Genomic DNA, 17791 nt, shown 5'->3' with positions numbered 1-17791 from the left:
AATGCTTTTATGTTTTGCTTAAGAATGCTGAAAAACAAGACCCAGGAGAATCAAACTACTTCCTAGTAACTGAGACATATCCCAGAATAGTTCAAGAATATCTGTAGGAATACAAAAAAATTCAAGCATCTAAGTGAATAAAATCATAATGTCAAGCATGAAATAAAAAGTTACCAGGCAAGCAAATAAGTAGGAACATATGACACTTAATGAGAAGAAAAATTACTGAAGAAGAAATAGGTAACCTGAAGAGCCTTACACATCTACTAAAGAAATGAAATTTGTAGTTAAAAAACTCCCTTTACCCTCTTAAAAAAACAAGACCAAACAAAACAAGAAACCAACCAACCCTCTAGTGCCAGATAGATTCACAGGTGAATTCTACAAAAATTTAAAGGAGAAATAAATTCAAATCTACACAAACTCTTTCAGAGGAGAAAACACTTTGAGACTATTTCTGTGAGGCCAGAATTATTCTGATACAAAAATGAGATGAAAATATTGCAAGAAAAATAAACTACAGACCAATAGCCCTCATGAATATAGATACAAAATATTTCAACGTAATTTTAGAAAACCATACCTAACGTTGTATAAGAACAATACATCATGACCAAACAGAAGTTATCCCAGAATCACAAAGGTGCTTTAACATTTGAAAATGAATCACTATAATTTTCCATATTAGGACACTACAAAGGCAAAAAAAAAGATCATCTCAACATGTCTGGAAAATTACAGCATCTGTTCTTGATAAAAACTTTCAGCATGGTAGGAATAAAAGGGAATTCTTCAAACTGTTTAAAGGAATCTATAGAAAATTCACAAATATCATAGTAATTAGTGAAATACTGAATGCTTTCCCCCAAAGATCAGGAAAAAGACAAACATTTCCACTTTCGCCACTTCTATTCTATATTGTGGTGGCATTTCTCACCAGGGCAATAAGGCAAAGAAAAAAAGGGCATCCATAATGAAAAGGAAACTTTCTCTATTGACAGATGACGAGAACTAGCATTGCAGGGTGTACAAGCTCAATAACTGTTTGTTGAATGAATAAAGATTGTATTGAAGCTTGTGATAAGAATGCCACAGTTTTTTAGCAGCTTTATAACATGGTTTACTTTATACCTCCTCCAGCTCTGAATTAGTATCCATTTCACTGCACTTCACCAACTCCAAGAATGAATAGTGCATTTAAGTCTTCGCGGCTTTAGCTAATCAAAGTTGGTATTTCATTTTAGTGTATATTTCTTTGATCACTATTAAATTTGAGCATCTTTTCATGTAATTACTATTCATGTGGCTTTTCTTTTCTGAAAATTATGTGTTCTTGCTCTTTGCTCATTTTTGTATTGAAGTATAGTCTTATTTATAATGATATTTATCAAACAGTGTCCGTATGTACACTATACATATACATTTTGAAATCATTAATCATGTCAATTGCCCTTTAATACTTCACAGTAGTTATAGTATTTTTAAATGATTCATGTTAATTGTTTAAAATATGAAGCCAGAGAAAATGCAAAGGAAAAGCAATAAAATTTTGTGAATTTATTTCTAAAGAACAAAGTAATGGTATTTATTACATAATCTTTCAATTTGTTAAGTGATTTGGGTACCAGAAGGTCATATATTAAGTGTTTATTCAGACTTGGATGTGTCTACGGAATTATTCTGATTTGTGGGTGCATCCGCTGTTGCTGTTTGATGATTGCAGTTTTACATAAAGTCCTGCATATGCTTCATCACGTAGCAGCCAGCTCCACTGTCTCTCCACGATCCTCCTTTTTCTAAATCTTTATCTTGAATATTATTAATTTTTGGATGAATCTTGAACTCATTTTGCAACTTATTCCCAAACGAAACGATTGTTTGTGAAATTACTTAAACACATAAATTGTTTTAGGAAAATTGATATTTAGTGCTATAATTTTAATAGTGTAATATATTTTTGGCTAGTTTTTCAGGTATAAAGGAGAAATCTTGATTTTTTCCCCCTGATTTTGCTCTGATTTTGATTAGCTCTTGGGAACTCCTTAAAATTGGGTTACTTTCATGGAAATATCTTTTTGCTTTGTTTCTCTTGAAACTCTTCTGTTGTGAAAAAAGAAATACAAAAAATAAGAAAATCAGAAGCAAAGAAGATATAGAATAAGTGTATCCAGACTGCATGCCCGAGGACAAGGTGATCCTCTACCCACCAGCTTTGTAACCCAGGACCCCTGAGATATTGACACTGTTGTGTTGGAAAAGACCCTGAGACCCGGGCATCCTGGGAAAGCAGATGGGATCCTGCTACTCTCAACGTTGTCTCTTTACACCTCTGACCAATGACATCTTAGGAAATTCAAAGGGAGAATTGAAATTTTTAAGGGTGCTTTCTCATTTTTCCTCATTTCAAACTCGGTTTTCCTGTTTTCTTAATTTCCCTCTCTCCTCAAAACTTCCATTACCTGTGGCAGAAAATTTAACTCAATCTCACAGGTATCCCAGCAAGTTCCACTGCTTCTAGATACACTGTCATCTTTGCAAGAAGGATCTTATTCTATGCTCCAGTCCCAAAATTCTTCCTTGACCAAAGCAATACTCAGGTTTGTATTTATGAAGCAATCTCATTCCCTTCACCATACTTTATCAGGCACTCATTGGGATGATTGGTGATAAAACTAGGCAGATGAGAAAGAGGCATTTGGGTCTCAGCAGATTTATGAAAAAACATCGGGAGTCTGTGTCTCCCATGAGAGGCAGAGAGTATGTACCATTCACAATAGGACTAATTTTTGCCTTTTCACCACTGAACCTACTGGTGCTAGGAGGTCTGTGGGATCTAGAGAGCCTAAAGAGGAGTCTGACACCATTGTGAAGCTTCTATGGAACTAAAGGATATGGACACAAGTGGAAATAGCCCAGGTCTGAGCCTGCATGAAGGACAGAGGGCCCCAAATGGTCCTTTGTCTTCCTTATCACAGAGCCCCTCCCCTCTCTGGGGACAGCTGGAAGGTTTACTCACTTCTTTTCCACATCCTGGATGGTGTTAGGAATAGGCTGATTCCTGGTTTCAGGAAGGAAGAGGACAACAAGACCAGCAAGGATGGGGAAGGCTCCATAGAGTATCCAGGGCAGGTGGGGGGAATACACCCTTAGGATCACCAAGAGGGGAGCCAGGGCTCCCCCAATCCTGCTGAACATTGCATTAACCCCTCCAGCTATTGACCTAGGGTGCAAATAACGACATGAAGAAAATATTGAAAAAATTTATCCATGTAAGTTCTTATTTATCGTTTTCACTTTATTCTGGGGGACAATACAGCAGAGTTATTAAACACATGGGCTTTGGTGGCAAACCCTAAGTTTTACCTCTATTGTTTTCTGATTGACAGTATCATGTTGGTAACTGTTTTAAACCTCAGTTTCAGCCTTATTAAAATAGGGGTACCTATAGCACCAATCCTATAGAGTGGTTCTTAAGATTAAATGAGGCGATGAATGAACGGACTTGGCACAGTACCAGGCATAAAGTCATCTTTCATAATTGTTGGCTCTCAGTTGCTGTCTTGATTCCCCTATTACAACTCGTTCTTCTGACACCTAAGCAGCCTCAGTTTTACCCCCGCAATAAATGTCAATTAGTTCAGAAAGTTGTTTTGCAACCAGACAGATGATCTATTAGCTCGTGTACCTGATCACTGTGGGAGAAAGTTCGATGTGGTGGATGGAAGAAAAAGTTAAAGCGACAGTAGCAGCGCCAATTCCCAATGCTGCTAGAGCCACACGCAGTGTCTGCATTTCTGGAGAGGAAGACCAGGGAGAGTCAGGAAATCTTGGCTGAATAAATCTATCAACCCCAAATAACCATAAAAACATCCTATTGGAAGGGTTTGCAAGTGTGAACTATATGGTAGACAAACTGTGACATGCCAGAGATGATAGAATGGTTGATAAACTGAGAAATGCAGATTGTAGGATGTTAGGGCTTCAACACTGAATGAAAGGATCAAACCAGTTGTTTCAACTCTCCTTGCACATTTGAGTATTGCCAGTAAAGGAGTGGGTAGGGAGAGTCAGGAAATATTATTTTTTCTGTCTAATATTTTGTGTGCCCTCTCTACAGAACATAGGACTATATGTGGATAATAACTGAGGAGTTTATGACCTATGTCTTGAGAAGTTTAGAATTAAAGACGTAGGAACAATTTTTGACTAGTGACAGGTGTTCCACCATACAGTAATAAAAAGACTGGACTTATTTGGGAGCAGACAGTGTGAAGAGAAACAAGCTCTAGAATAATTCAGGATTAAAAAACAGCATTAGGACTTCCGTTTGGAAGTAAATCATGTCATACTGGGAAGCACTGACACTGAAAATTCAAAAAGGCACTTTTTATTCAATAAAAACAATGCACATAGGACTTTATAACAATGGAAAGGGCTTGCCTATAGGGCAGCAGACTTGCTTCAGGAGGAGGACTGGCATCCCCCGATCTGGGATCCTGCAAATTACATTCCTACTCTGGGAGACAGGTGAAGCATGGTGACCATTCAAGTTCCCAAGGTCATTACCTATGATCATTCTGTTAATTTAGTAAAATAGATTCTAAGAGAGGCTGGATTAGCCTCTTAATCTATTCCTTGTTTAGGGGCAGATGAAGAGACATATTAATTTTAGCCTCTTCCCTGGTTTCTACTGTGCACTTCTTTGCCTGAAGACAAGTGATTTTTATTTCATTGAAGTCAAGAAGCGTCTCATAAAAAGGTTTTGCATTTAGGGTGAATTAATGCCAGCCTCAAAAGTGAATGTATGGGGATGAGGAAGTAGGCATGTTACAGAAGCCTTAAAAATCAGTGAGTCCTAGACAGAGGAAGTAAGAACATTGTGTCCCCAATGTGGGATATAATTGCAAGGCCTAGCCCCTCCATGATACCTATTAAAACTGTGATTGGCCAAAGGGCAAGTGGTCAGTTCTTGTTCTATTTATTTATTTATTTATTTATTTTAATTTTTTTAATTTTTTGTTTATTGCAGTAACATTGGTTTATAACATTGTAAAAATTTCCGGTGTACATCATTATACTTCTATTTCTGCATAGATTACATCATGTTCACCACCCAAATACTAATTACAACCCATCACCACACACATGTACCGAATTATCCCTTTCACCCTCCTCCCTCCCCCCCTTTCCCTCTGGTAACCACCAATCCAATCTCTGTCTCTATGTGTTTGTTTATTGTTGTTATTATCTACTACTTAATGAAGGAAATCATAAGGTATTTGACCTTCTCCCTCTGACTTGTTTCACTTTGCATTATACCCTCAATGTCCATCCATGTTGTCACAAATGCCTGGATTTCATCGTTTCTTATGGCTGAGTAGTATTCCATTGTGTATATATACCACAGCTTCTTTATCCATTCGTCCCTTGATGGGCACTTAGGTTGCTTCCAAGTCTTGGCTATTGTGAATAACGCTGCAATGAACACAGGGGTGCATGTACCTTTACAAATTGGTGTTTTCACGTTCTTTGGATAAATACCCAACAGTGGAATAGCTGGATCATATGGTAGTTCTATCCTTGATTTTTTGAGGAATCTCCATACTGTTTTCCATAGTGGCTGCACCAGTTTGCACTCTCACTAGCAGTGTATGAGAGTTCCCTTCTCTTCACATCCTCTCCAACACATGTTGTTTCCTGTCTTGTTAATTATAGCCATTCTGATGGGCATGAGGTGATATTTCATTGTAGTTTTGATTTGCATTTCCTTGATAGTTAGTGATTTTGAACATCTTTTCATGTGTCTGTTGGCCATCTGTATATCTTCTTTGAGGAAATGTCTGTTCAGGTCTTTTGCCCACTTTTTAATTGGGTTGGTAGTTTTTTTGTTGTTGAGATGCATGAGTTCTTTATATATTTTGGAGATTAAGCCCTTATCAGATGTATGGTTTGCAAATATCTTCTCCCAATTGTTAGGTTGTCTTTTCGTTTTGTTGATGGTTTCCTTTGCTGTACAGAAGATTTTTAGTTTGATGTAGTCCCATTTGTTTATTTTTTCTATTGTTTCTCTTGCTGGGTCAGACACGGTGCTTGAAAAGATGTTGCTAAGACCGATGTCGAAGAGCGTACTGCCTATCTTTTCTTCTAGAAGTTTCATAGTTTCAGGTCTTACATTCAAGTCTTTAATCCATTTGGAGTTAATTTTTGTGTATGGTGTAAGGTAAGGGTCTACTTTCATTTTTTTGCATGTGGCTATCCAGTTTTCAAAACACCATTTGTTGAAGAGACATTCTTTTCCCCGTTGTATGTTCTTGGCTCCTTTGTCAAAGATTAGCTGTCCATAGATGTGTGGGTTTATTTCTGAGCTTTCGATTCTATTCCATTGATCTGTGTGTCTGTTTTTGTGCCAGTACCATGCTGTTTTGGTTCCTATAGCTTTGTAGTATATTTTGAAATCAGGGAGTGTGATACCTCCAGCTTTGTTCTTTTTTCTCAGGATTCCTTTAGCTATTCGGGGTCTTTTTTTGTTCCATATAAATTTTAGGATTCTTTGTTCTATTTCTGTGAAAAATGTTATTGGAATTTTGATAGGGATTGCATTGAATCTATAGATGGGTTTAGGAAGTATGGACATCTTAACTATGTTAATTCTTCCAATCCAAGAGCACGGAATATCTTTCCATTTCTTTGTGTCTTCTTCAATTTCTTTCAGAAATGTTTTATAGATTTCAGTGTACAGATCTTTCACCTCTTTGGTTAAGTTTATTCCTAGGTATTTTATTCCTTTTGTTGCAATTTTTTTTTTAATTTTTTGTTTATTGCAGTAACAATGGTTTATAACATTGTAAAAATTTCAGGTGTACATCATTGTACTTCTATTTCTGCATAGATTACACCATGTTCACCACCCAAATACTAATTACAACCCATCACCACACACATGTACTGAATTATCCCTTTCACCCTCCTCCCTCCCCCCTTCCCCTCTGGTAACCACCAATCCACTCTCTGTCCCTATGTGTTTGTTTATTGTTGTTATTATCTACTACTTAGTGAAGGAAATCATGCGGTATTGGACCTTCTCCCTCTGACTTATTTCACTTTGCATTATACCCTCAATGTCCATCCATGATGTCACAAATGGCTGGATTTCATCGTTTCTTATGGCTGAGTAGTATTCCATTGTGTATATATACCACAGCTTCTTTATCCATTCGTCCCTTGATGGGCACTTAGGTTGCTTCCAAGTCTTGGCTATTGTGAATAACGCTGCAATGAACACATGGGTGCATGTACCTTTACAAATTGGTGTTTTCAAATTCTTTGGATAAATACCCAGCAGTGGGATGGCTGGATCATATGGTAGTTCTATCCTTGATTTTTTGAGGAATCTCCATACTGTTTTCCATAGTGGCTGCACCAGTTTGCACTCCCACCAGCAGTGTATGAGAGTTCCCTTCTCTCCACATCCTCTCCAACACATGTTGTTTCCTGTCTTGTTAATTATAGCCATTCTGACGGGCGTCAGGTGATATCTCATTGTAGTTTTGATTTAAATTTCCCTGATAGTTAATGATTTTGAACATCTTTTCATGTGTCTGTTGGCCATCTGTATATCTTCTTTGGAGAAATGTCTGTTCAGGTCCTTTGCCCATTTTTTAATTGGGTTGGTAGTTTTTTTGTTGGTAAGATGCATGAGTTTTTTATATATTTGGAGATTAAGCCCTTATCAGAATTATGGTTTGCAAATATCTTCTCCCAATTGTTAGGTTGTCTTTTCGTTTTGTTGATGGTTTCCTTTGCTGTACAGAAGCTTTTTAGTTTGATGTAGTCCCATTTGTTTATTTTTTCTATTGTTTCTCTTGCCCGGTCAGACGTGGTGTTTGAGAAGATGTTGCTAAGAGTGATGTCGAAGAGCGTACTGCCTATGGTTTCTTCTAGAAGTTTCACAGTTTCAGGTCTTACATTCAAGTCTTTAATCCATTTGGAGTTAATTTTTGTGTATGGTGTAAGGTAAGGCTCTACTTTCATTTTTTTGCATATGGCTATCCAGTTTTCCCAACACCATTTGTTGAAGAGACTTTCTTTTCCCCATTGTATGTTCTGGGCTCCTTTGTCAAAGATTAGCTGTCCATAGATGTGTGGGTTCATTTCTGGGCTTTCGATTCTATTCTATTGATCTGTGTGTCTGTTTTTGTGCCAGTACCATGCTGTTTTGATTACTATAGCTTTGTAGTATATTTTGAAATCAGGGAGTGTGATACCTCCAGCTTTGTTCTTTTTTCTCAGGATTCCTTTAGCTATTCGGGGTCTTTTGTTGTTCCATATAAATTTTAGGGTTCTTTGTTCTATTTCTGTGAAAAATGCTGTTGGAACTTTGATAGGGATTGCATTGAATCTATAGATGGCTTTAGGAAGTATGGACATCTTAACCATGTTAAGTCTTCCAATCCAAGAGCACGGAATATCTTTCCATTTCTTTGTGTCTTCTTCAATTTCTTTCAGAAATGTTTTATAGTTTTCCGTGTACAGATCTTTCACCTCTTTGGTTAAGTTTATTCCTAGGTATTTTATTCTTTTTGTTGCAATTGTAAATGGGATGGTATTCTTAATTTCTCTTTCTGCTACTTTGTTGTTAGTGTACAGAAATGCAACTGATTTTTGTATGTTGATTTTGTATCCTGCAGCTTTACCATATTCATTTATTACTTCTAAAAGTTTTCTGGTGGATTCTTTAGGGTTTTCTATATATAAAATCATGTCATCTGCAAATAGTGAGAGTTTCACTTTTTCCTTTCCAATTTGGATCCCTTTTCTTTCTTTCTCTTGCCTGATTGCTCTGGCTAGGACTTCCAGTACTATGTTAAATAGGAGTGGTGACAGGGGGCATCCTTGTCTGGTTCTTAGAGGGATAGCTTTCAGGTTTTCACCATTGAGGATGATATTAGCTGTGGGTTTGTCATATATGGTCTTTATTATGTTGAGGTACTTTCCTTCTATCCCCATTTTATTCAGAGTTTTTATCATAAATGGATGCTGTATCTTATCAAATGCTTTCTCTGCATCTATTGAGATGATCATGTGATTTTTATTCTTCATTTTATTAATGTGGTGAATTACGTTGATTGATTTGTGCATGTTAAACCATCCCTGCATACCTGGAACAAATCCCACTTGATCATGGTGTATAATCTTTTTAACGTATTGTTGTATGCGATTTGCTAGTATTTTGTTGAGGATTTTTGCATCGATGTTCATCAGTGATATTGGCCTGTAATTTTCTTTTTTTGTGTTGTCCTTGTCTGGTTTTGGTATCAGGGTAATGTTGGTTTTGTAGAATGAGGTTGTGAGCTTCCCCCCTGCTCAATTTTTTGGAAGAGTTTGAGAAGGATAGGTATTAAGTCTTCTTTGAATGTTTGGTAGAATTCACCAGGGAAACCGCCTGGTCCTGGACTCTTATTTTTGGGAAGGTTTGTGATTACTGTTTCGATCTCCTTACTGGTGATTGGTCTATTCAAATTCTCTACTTCTTCTTGATCCAGTTTTGGAAGGTTGTAAGATTCTAAGAATTTATCCATTTCTTCCAGATTGCCGAATTGCTTGGCATATAGCTTTTCATAGTATTCTCTTATAATCTTTTGTATTTCTGAGGTGTCTGTTGTAACCTCTCCTCTTTCATTTCTGATTTTACTTATTTGTGCCTTCTCTCTTTTTTTTTGGTGAGTCTTAGCTAAAGGTTTGTCAATTTTGTTGATCTTTTCAAAGAACAAGCTCTTGGTTTTATTAATTTTTTCTATTTTTTTTTGGTCTCTATTTCATCTATTTCTGCTCTGATTTTTATTATTTCTCTTCTTCTACTGATTTTGGGCTTGGTTTGTTCTTCTTTTTCCAGTTCCTTTAGGTGCATTGTTAGATTGTTTATTTGAGATTTTTCTTGTTTGTTGAGATAGGCCTGTATTGCTATAAACTTCCCTCTTAGACCCGCTTTTGCTGTATCCCATAAATTCTGGCATGTTGTATTTTCATTTTCATTTGTCTCCAGGTATTTTTTGATTTCTTCTTTGATTTCTTCCTTGACCCAGTCGTTGTTCAGTAGCATTTTGTCTAATCTCCATGTATTTGTGGCTTCTCTGATTTTCTTCCTATAGTTGATTTCTAGCTTCATACCGTTGTGGTCAGAAAAGATGCTTGGTATTGTTTCAATCTTCTTAAATTTATGGAGACTTGTTTTGTGGCCTAATATGTGATCAATCCTGGAGAATGTTCCATGTGCATTTGAAAAGAACGTGTATTCTTTGGTTTTTGGATGGAATGCTCTGTATATATCTACTAGGTCCATCTGTTCTAGTGTGTTGTTTATGGCCAATGTTTCCTTATTGATCTTCTGTTTGGATGATCTATCCGTTTGTGTAAGTGGAGTGTTAAAATCCCCTACTATTATTGAGTTACTGTCTATTTCTGTTTTTATGTCTGTTAATAATTGCTTTATATATTTAGGTGCACCTACATTGGGTGCGTAGATATTTACAAGTGTTATATCCTCTTGTTGGATTGTTCCCTTGATCATTATGTAATGCCCTTCTTGGTCTCTTTTTACAGTTTTTGTTTTAAATTCTATTTTGTCTGATATGAGTACTGCTAGCCCAGCTTTCTTTTCATTGCCATTTGCATGGAGTATCTTTTTCCATCCCTTCACTTTCAGTTTGTGAGTGTCTTTAGGTCTGAAGTGTGTCTCTTGTATGCAGCATATATATGGGTCTTGTTTTTTTATCCAATCAGCCACCCTATGCCTTTTAATTGGAGCATTTAGTCCATTGACGTTTAAAGTAGCTATTGATAGGTATGTACGTACTGCCATTTTTTAACTTTGTTTTTTTCTCAGTGTTTTAGTAGTCCTTCTCTGTTCCTTTCTTCTTCTATACAGAATTGATGGTCACTTTAGTTTAACCTCTGTCTGAAAGCTGTACTCTTTAACTCCACTCCTCCCTCATGTTTTTGATATCGTATCTAACCTCTTTTATGTCCATTTGTATCCATTACGTTCTTATCATGGAAATAGATAATTTTTCCTATTTGTGGTCTTCTCTTTTCCCCTTAAATCAGTCCCTTTAACATTTCTTGTAGTACTGGTTTCTTGGTGACAAACTCCTTTAATATTTGCTTGTCTGGGAAATTTTTGATCTCTCCCTCCATTTTGAATGATAACCTTGCTGGGTAGAGTATTCTTGGCTGTAAGTTTTTTTCTTTTAGCACTTTAAATATATCATGCCATTCTCTTTTAGCCTGTAAGGTTTCTGCTGAGAAGTCAGCTGATAGACTTATGGGGTTTCCTTTGTATGTAACTTGACTTTCTCTTGCGGCTTTTAGGATTCTCTCTTTATCTTTAATTCTGGACATTTTGATTATGATGTGTCTTGGTGTGGGCCTCTTTGGGTTTATCTTGTTTGGGGCTCTCTGTGCTTCCTGTACCTGGATGTCTGTTTCCTTCCTTAGGTTAGGGAAGTTTTCATCTATTATTTCTTGAAATAGATTCTCTGCTCCCTTGTCTCGCTCTACTCCTTCCGGGACACCTATAACACGGATGTTAGTGCGCTTGATGTTGTCCCAGAGGCCCCTAGACTGTTCTTACTCTTTTTAATTCTTTTCTCTTTTACCTGTTCAGCTTGGGTAATTTCTTCTAGTCTTTCGTCCAGCTCACAGATCCGTTCTTCTGTATCCTCTACTCTGCTTTTGAGTCCCTCTAATGAATTTTTCATTTCCAGTATTGTATTCTTAATTTCTGATTGTTTTTTTTTATATCTTCCATTTCTTTGTTGACATTCTCTATTCATTCTCTGAGTTCATCTATTCTTCTCCCCAGATCAGTGAGCATCCTTAATACTCTTTGTTTGACCTCTCTGTCAGGTAGGTTGCTCATTTCTGTTTCACTTAGTTCCTTTTCTGGGCTTTTGTCCTGTGCCCTTACTTGGAATGTATTCCTTTGCCTCCTCATTTTCCCTCTTTCCCTATACTTGTGTCTACGTATTAGGTAGGTCAGCTACGTCTCCTGCTCTTGGATAGGTGACCTTATGTAAGTGATGCCTTACGAGGCTTCCACAGTGCTTCCCTCAGTTCTCAATGTTCCAGGGGTGACCCCTATGTGGGCTACGTGTGTCCTTCTGTTGTGGCCTGTTTTCTCTCCCTGTACGCGCCCAGGGAGGCCGAGTTATGCTCCTGGCAAGCTGTTGTAATGCTCAGTTGCTTGTAGTTGTTGTGGGCCCTTCAGTCTGTTTATCAGGTGTGGGGAGCCCCAGCACAGTTGGCTGCAAGTTCTAATACCACATTTGTGTTGCAGTATTTCTTTCAAGTGAGTAGGCCCCCAGTGTGGCAGGTTGTTAGGCTCAGGGCCTTACAATTGCTGTAAGCCTCTAGCCTATTAGGTCTCTTGTCAGCTCTCTGAGGATTGCAGCTGTGTGGGGCTGGCCTCAGGCACAGGAGCACCAATTGTTTCAGGCTTTGGAAGGTGGGGCACACCCCCTATGTGTGTCTTTGAGAAACACAAGTCTTCTGCAGCTGACAAGCCCTGTTGCCCACAGGTCCACACACACAGTCAACACAGTCCTGCCCCGTGTGTGCGCCCCGACCTCTCGAAGCGGACCCAGTCTCTCCACGGCGGGAGCCCCACACACTCCACCACCGCCCCACACTCTCCACCTGCTCCTTGTGCACACCCTGCCCCGCTCAAGTCAGCTCAGTTGCCAGGCTGCAGAGAATCCAGTCACCAATCTATGCAGGCCCACAAGCTGCCTGAGGGCTTGTTGTTGGTGGGCCAGTCTCTAGGGTGGGCTGCCTGCCCTGGCTGAGCTGGATTAAATCGGTGCTCTAGCGGGTGGGGCAGACCTGGGCTAGCAGGCCTCAGGGAGAATTCCAATGGTGTCTGTGTCAGCACGCCCACACCAGGCCACAACAATGGCCGCCGCCAGTGTCCCAGTCCCTGGAGAGGTCTCACCTCTCACTGTGATGCACTCAGGGCCTATTAGGTGAGTCTCTTTTCACCACAGCACTGTGCACCTTTCTTTCTGGTGATTTTAGGATGCTTTCTGAAACGGGTCAGTTTGCGCGCGTGCCCTTTAAGAGCCGGTTTTAGTTTCTTTGTGAACCAGCTTTTCTTGGGGTACTCCCCAATGTTTTAGTAGCAGGCAAAGTCAGATATTATGCGGCTGGTTTCGATTGTTCTGGGTCCACAAAATGCCCACAGTGGGGGCCCTCTCTGGCTCAGGGCCCCGCACGTCCAGGGAGGGCTGTGTCCCTCTGGGCTGCTCCCGGCAGCCGTGAAGCTGGTGGCTTGTGAAGGCGGTGTTTTTCCTCTCCAGAAGGAAGTCTCTGCCTCTTCCACCTCAATTAGGATTGTCCGTTGTTGCAGGAGTTCCTCTTATCCAGTTTTCAGTTCTGTCTCAGGGGTAATTTTTCCACAAGTAGTTATAAATTGGCTGTGTCCATGGGAGGAGGTGACTTCCGACTCTGCTTACGGCGCCATCTTGAGTTCGCCCCTGTCAGTTCTTGTTCTAAAGAAACTTTAGGAATAATTGGAACTGATGCCCAGATTCATCTTGGATGTGATGTAGAGAAGCATGTGTCTGAACCACTTCTTGCTGACATTTGTTCTGTAAGAACCTAAGTCCTGCTAACAACTTTTTGTCAGAATCAGTTCTAAACCCTCATATTGACTTCAGGAAATCCTTTGGCTTTCAGTAGATACCGCCATTATTTTGGCATTAGGTTGGTAAGACCAATGTAATTCCTGAGGAATGGGGGGAAACCACTTCCTTTCTCCAAACCCCTGTCTCTCTCACCTTGGGACAAAAAGGTGTTGACCAGAATGGAAATTCCTACCAGGAACGAGGACAACATCTGGCTCATTCGACGACCCATATGATTCATTGTTAAAAGAACAGCACATCTGATTGCGAAGGTGACAGCTCCAAAGATAATCTGGAACAGGAAAATGTTGCTCCCCAAGTGCTGCAGATTGAGCAGCAGGCCAAAAAATGGTAAAGAGGTTGCCATTCTGCAGTGAATAAATGGAGTAAAGACATATTTCATAAGATATACAGCCTAAGACACATTCCCTCAGATATCTAGGACAAGTCCTACAATTGATGACAATATTGGCCCAGGTGGCCTGTGGTCAGTGTTACAGAAAAAAGTTCATCCTGTTCATAGAACATTTATTTTTAAGGCAATGATCTTCAATTAACATAAAATTATTGTGGAACATGATGTTAAAATGGGCTCTTTATATTGTAGTTTTTACTGAGGTCTCAAGAAAAGATGGCAAATACACACATATTCTAGTGAAAGTTAGAAAACCACCCATGCAAAAAAGTAATGTGAAATCTGAGCTTGTCACTCAACCGCAGGGTATAAAGGGTTGAATGTAGATAGCATAGATGTTAGAAATCAGGGAATAGTTTCTTTGCAGAGGTCCAGCATTGTGTGAGCCTCTCTTCTTTGCTCTCCAGTGTGGAGACCTTCTTCTTCACCTAATCTGAGTAAGTGAGATTTCAAGGACACTAAAGGGGAGAGCTCGACATGTGCTTCCTGGATTTAAGAGTACAGTGGCCCAATTTCCCTGAGTAATCTAAGAGCTATAAGCAATTGGCTATTATAATAAAGAGGCTGGCATCTAAGTATACCTCCAGTAACATAGGCAAGGATGCATGAATTTGCTCACAGATTAGTTTAGGCTTTAGAAGAGAGAGTGGGTCTGGGTCATTTTAATTTCTGTGTGAGAAGAGGGAAGGCGACAGGGCTTGGGATGGGACAAGTGACCAAGGATAGGGCAATGCATGACAAAATTTGCAGGGCCTAGAGAGAAAATGTATGTAGGAGCTAGAGAAAAATGCATTTCTTACATCACAGGAAATGGAGTGAAATGCCAAATGGTTCCAGTGGAAGCCTCAAGAGAACCTACATACAAGCACTCCAAGGAAAGGAGTCTGCTGTGATCATCTACCATGTCCAGCTTCCAACATTTGGCAATGCTCAGACTTTTCCTTCCCATTAACTCGTCTCCTTCCCCAACTCCGAGTATGTGGAATTCAGAAACCTGGGCCATAAGTTAGAGGGGTGGAGAGGAACCACAACACAACTAAATGGAGGAAGAGTCAACAGTATCTTTCCCTGTTGCCTTCTCAACCCCCAAGCCTTCCAAGGCAGGCCTGAACTAGGGAGATAGAGAGGCTATAATTCTGAATGAAGATCTGAGGTTTAATTTTTGTACTTGGCTGAAATACATTAATTACTAAAATGAGGCTATTCTTGTGAGTGAAAGGATGGGAGGTTTTCGTTGATGAGGAGAGTATGCATTATGTGGCCTGTCAGAGGTTTCATCTAGGGATAGGGAAAGCGCCACAGAGCAGCTTTAAAAAGAAAGTTGAGGAGGTTTGAGGAGAGGATTATGCTTTTTTGTATGACCTCTGTATTCTGATTATTCAACATGAATTATTGTGATAATAATCATAGACAAAATTTAAAAAAAGTTTGTTTTAGAAAAAGATACAATTTATGTGTACATTTTATAAATATGAAAGAAAGAATACTACATATTACTTAGGGATAAATACCAATGTAGAAAAGTATAATGAAAGGCTTGGGAGTGATAAAATATAGTATGCCAGTAAAAAAAGTGATGGATATATGCCTAAGGAGGATTACAGGAGACCTCAATTGTCTTGGTTAGATTGTATTTCTTAATCTTGGAAGTGGATAGATATTTATTTTATTGATTATTATTACTATAACTTTATTATTTTTGTATGCCTTAAATAATCCATCTATATTTAAAAAATTTTAAATAATACTAGGCTAAATAATGGGTATTCTCTTTTTCCAGCTTTATTGAGGTATAATTGACAAAAATTGTATATACATAAGATGTACATGGTGATGTTTTGATATACACATACATTGTGAAATGATTACCACAATCAAGCTAATTAACATATCTATCACTTCACATAGTTATCATTTTTTTGTGTGTGGTAAGGACACTTAAGATCTATATCCTTTACAAATTACAAGTATACAGTACAGTGTTAACAATAGTCACCATGTTGTACATTAGATCTCTACAACATAATTCATCTTGCATAACTGAAACTTTTTAACTTTTGACCAACATTTCCCTATTTCCTCCTCCCCCCAGCTCCTGGCCACCACCATTCTATTCTCCGCTTTTGAGTCCTACTCTTTTAGATTCCACATATAAGTGAGATCATGTAGTATTTGTCCTTCTGTGTCTGGCTTATTACACTTAGCATAATATCTTCCAGGTTCCTTTGTATTGTTGCAAATGGAAGGATTTCCCTCCTTCTAAAAGCTGAATAATATTTCATTGTATATATATACCAATTTTCTTTATCCATTCATCTGTCAATGGACACTTAGGCTGTTTCCATGTCTTGGCTATTTTGAATAATGCTGCAATAAAAAGTGAGTGCAGATATCTCTTCAAGATACTGATTTCAATCCTTTTGGATATGTAACCAGAAATGGGATTGCTGGATCATAAGGTGGCTGTGTTTTTTGATGAAACTCCACACTGTTTTCCATAATGGTTATACCAACTACTTTTCTATCAACAGTGCACAAAGGTTCCCTTTTCTTCAAATCCTCTCCAACGCTTATTGTCTTTTGTCATTTTGATCATAGCCATTCTAACGTATGAGGTGATATCTTATTGTGGTTTTGATTTGCATTTCCCTGATGATTAGTGACATGGAGCACCTTTTCATACACCTATTGTCCATTTATAGGTCTTCTTTTGAGAAATGTCTATTTAGGTCCTTTACTCATTTCTTAATCAGGTTATTATTATTTTTTTTTTCCTACTGAGTTTTTTGATTTTCATACATATTTTGGATATAAACTCCTTATCAGATATATGGTTTGCAAATATTTTCTTCCATTCTATAGGTTGTATGTACTTTTTTTTCTTGCTGATTTGAATTGCTCTGGCTAGGGCTTCCAGTACTGTGTTGATTAGAAGTGGTGAGAGTGGGCATCTTTATCGTGTTCCTGATCTTAAAGAAAGCCTTTCAGCTTTCATCACTGAGTATGATGTTAGCTGAGGGCTTATCATATATGGCCTTTACTGTGTTGAGGTGAGTTCCCTCTATACCTAATTTGTTGAGCGTTTTTATCACTAAAGGATGCTGAGTTTTGTCAAATGTTTTTGCTGTGTCTATTGAGGTGGTTGTATGATTTTAATTATTAATTCTGTTAATGTGGTGTTTCACATTATGTGATTTGCATATGTTGAACCATCCTTGAATCCCAGGTTTAAATCCCACTTGATTATGATATATGATTCTTTTAATGTGATGAATCTGGTTCGCACATATTTCATTGAGGAGTTTTGAATATGTTTATCAGGGATATTGACTTGTAGTTCTTTTCTTCTAGTGTCTTTGTCTGGCTTTGGTACCAGGGTAAGTATTCTCTACTTTTCAGTCTTTTGGAATAGTTTGAGAAATGGTGTTAATTCTTTAAATGTTTAATAGAATTCACCAGTGAAGCCATCTGATCCTGGGAAATATTTTTAAAAAATTTTGTATTGATGTCATAATAGTTTATAACATTGTGAGATCCCAGTTGTACATTAGTATTTGTCAGTCACCATATAAATGCACCCCTTCACCCCTTGTGCCCACCCCCCAACTTGATCCTGGGAAATTTTTGATGACAGATTTTTGATTACCTATTCAATCGCCTTACTTGTCATTGTTCTGTTCAAATTTTCTATTTCTTC

At 38.3% G+C, this 17791-nt stretch overlaps 1 protein-coding gene across 2 annotated transcripts in view; it reads right to left on the bottom strand.

The window, feature by feature from the left end:
* Nucleotides 1-2042: 2042 nt before the first annotated feature.
* Nucleotides 2043-17791, bottom strand: part of LOC131394921 (steroid transmembrane transporter SLC22A24-like) — a 55742-nt gene continuing 39993 nt past the window's right edge. For both annotated transcript variants that reach the window (XM_058526619.1, XM_058526618.1), the window contains 4 exons: nucleotides 13833-14047; nucleotides 3686-3794; nucleotides 3021-3220; nucleotides 2043-2107 (listed from right to left, as the gene is read on the bottom strand). In XM_058526619.1, coding sequence (XP_058382602.1) covers nucleotides 2043-2107; nucleotides 3021-3220; nucleotides 3686-3794; nucleotides 13833-14047 — 589 coding nt within the window. The remainder of the gene's footprint in view (nucleotides 2108-3020; nucleotides 3221-3685; nucleotides 3795-13832; nucleotides 14048-17791) is intronic.

This window comes from Diceros bicornis, chromosome 31 (genome assembly GCF_020826845.1).
Source record: "Diceros bicornis minor isolate mBicDic1 chromosome 31, mDicBic1.mat.cur, whole genome shotgun sequence".
NCBI classification, from domain to species: Eukaryota; Metazoa; Chordata; class Mammalia; order Perissodactyla; family Rhinocerotidae; genus Diceros; species Diceros bicornis.
The sequence above is the reverse complement of the archived record's forward strand: the minus strand, read 5'-3'. Positions and strand labels throughout refer to the sequence as shown.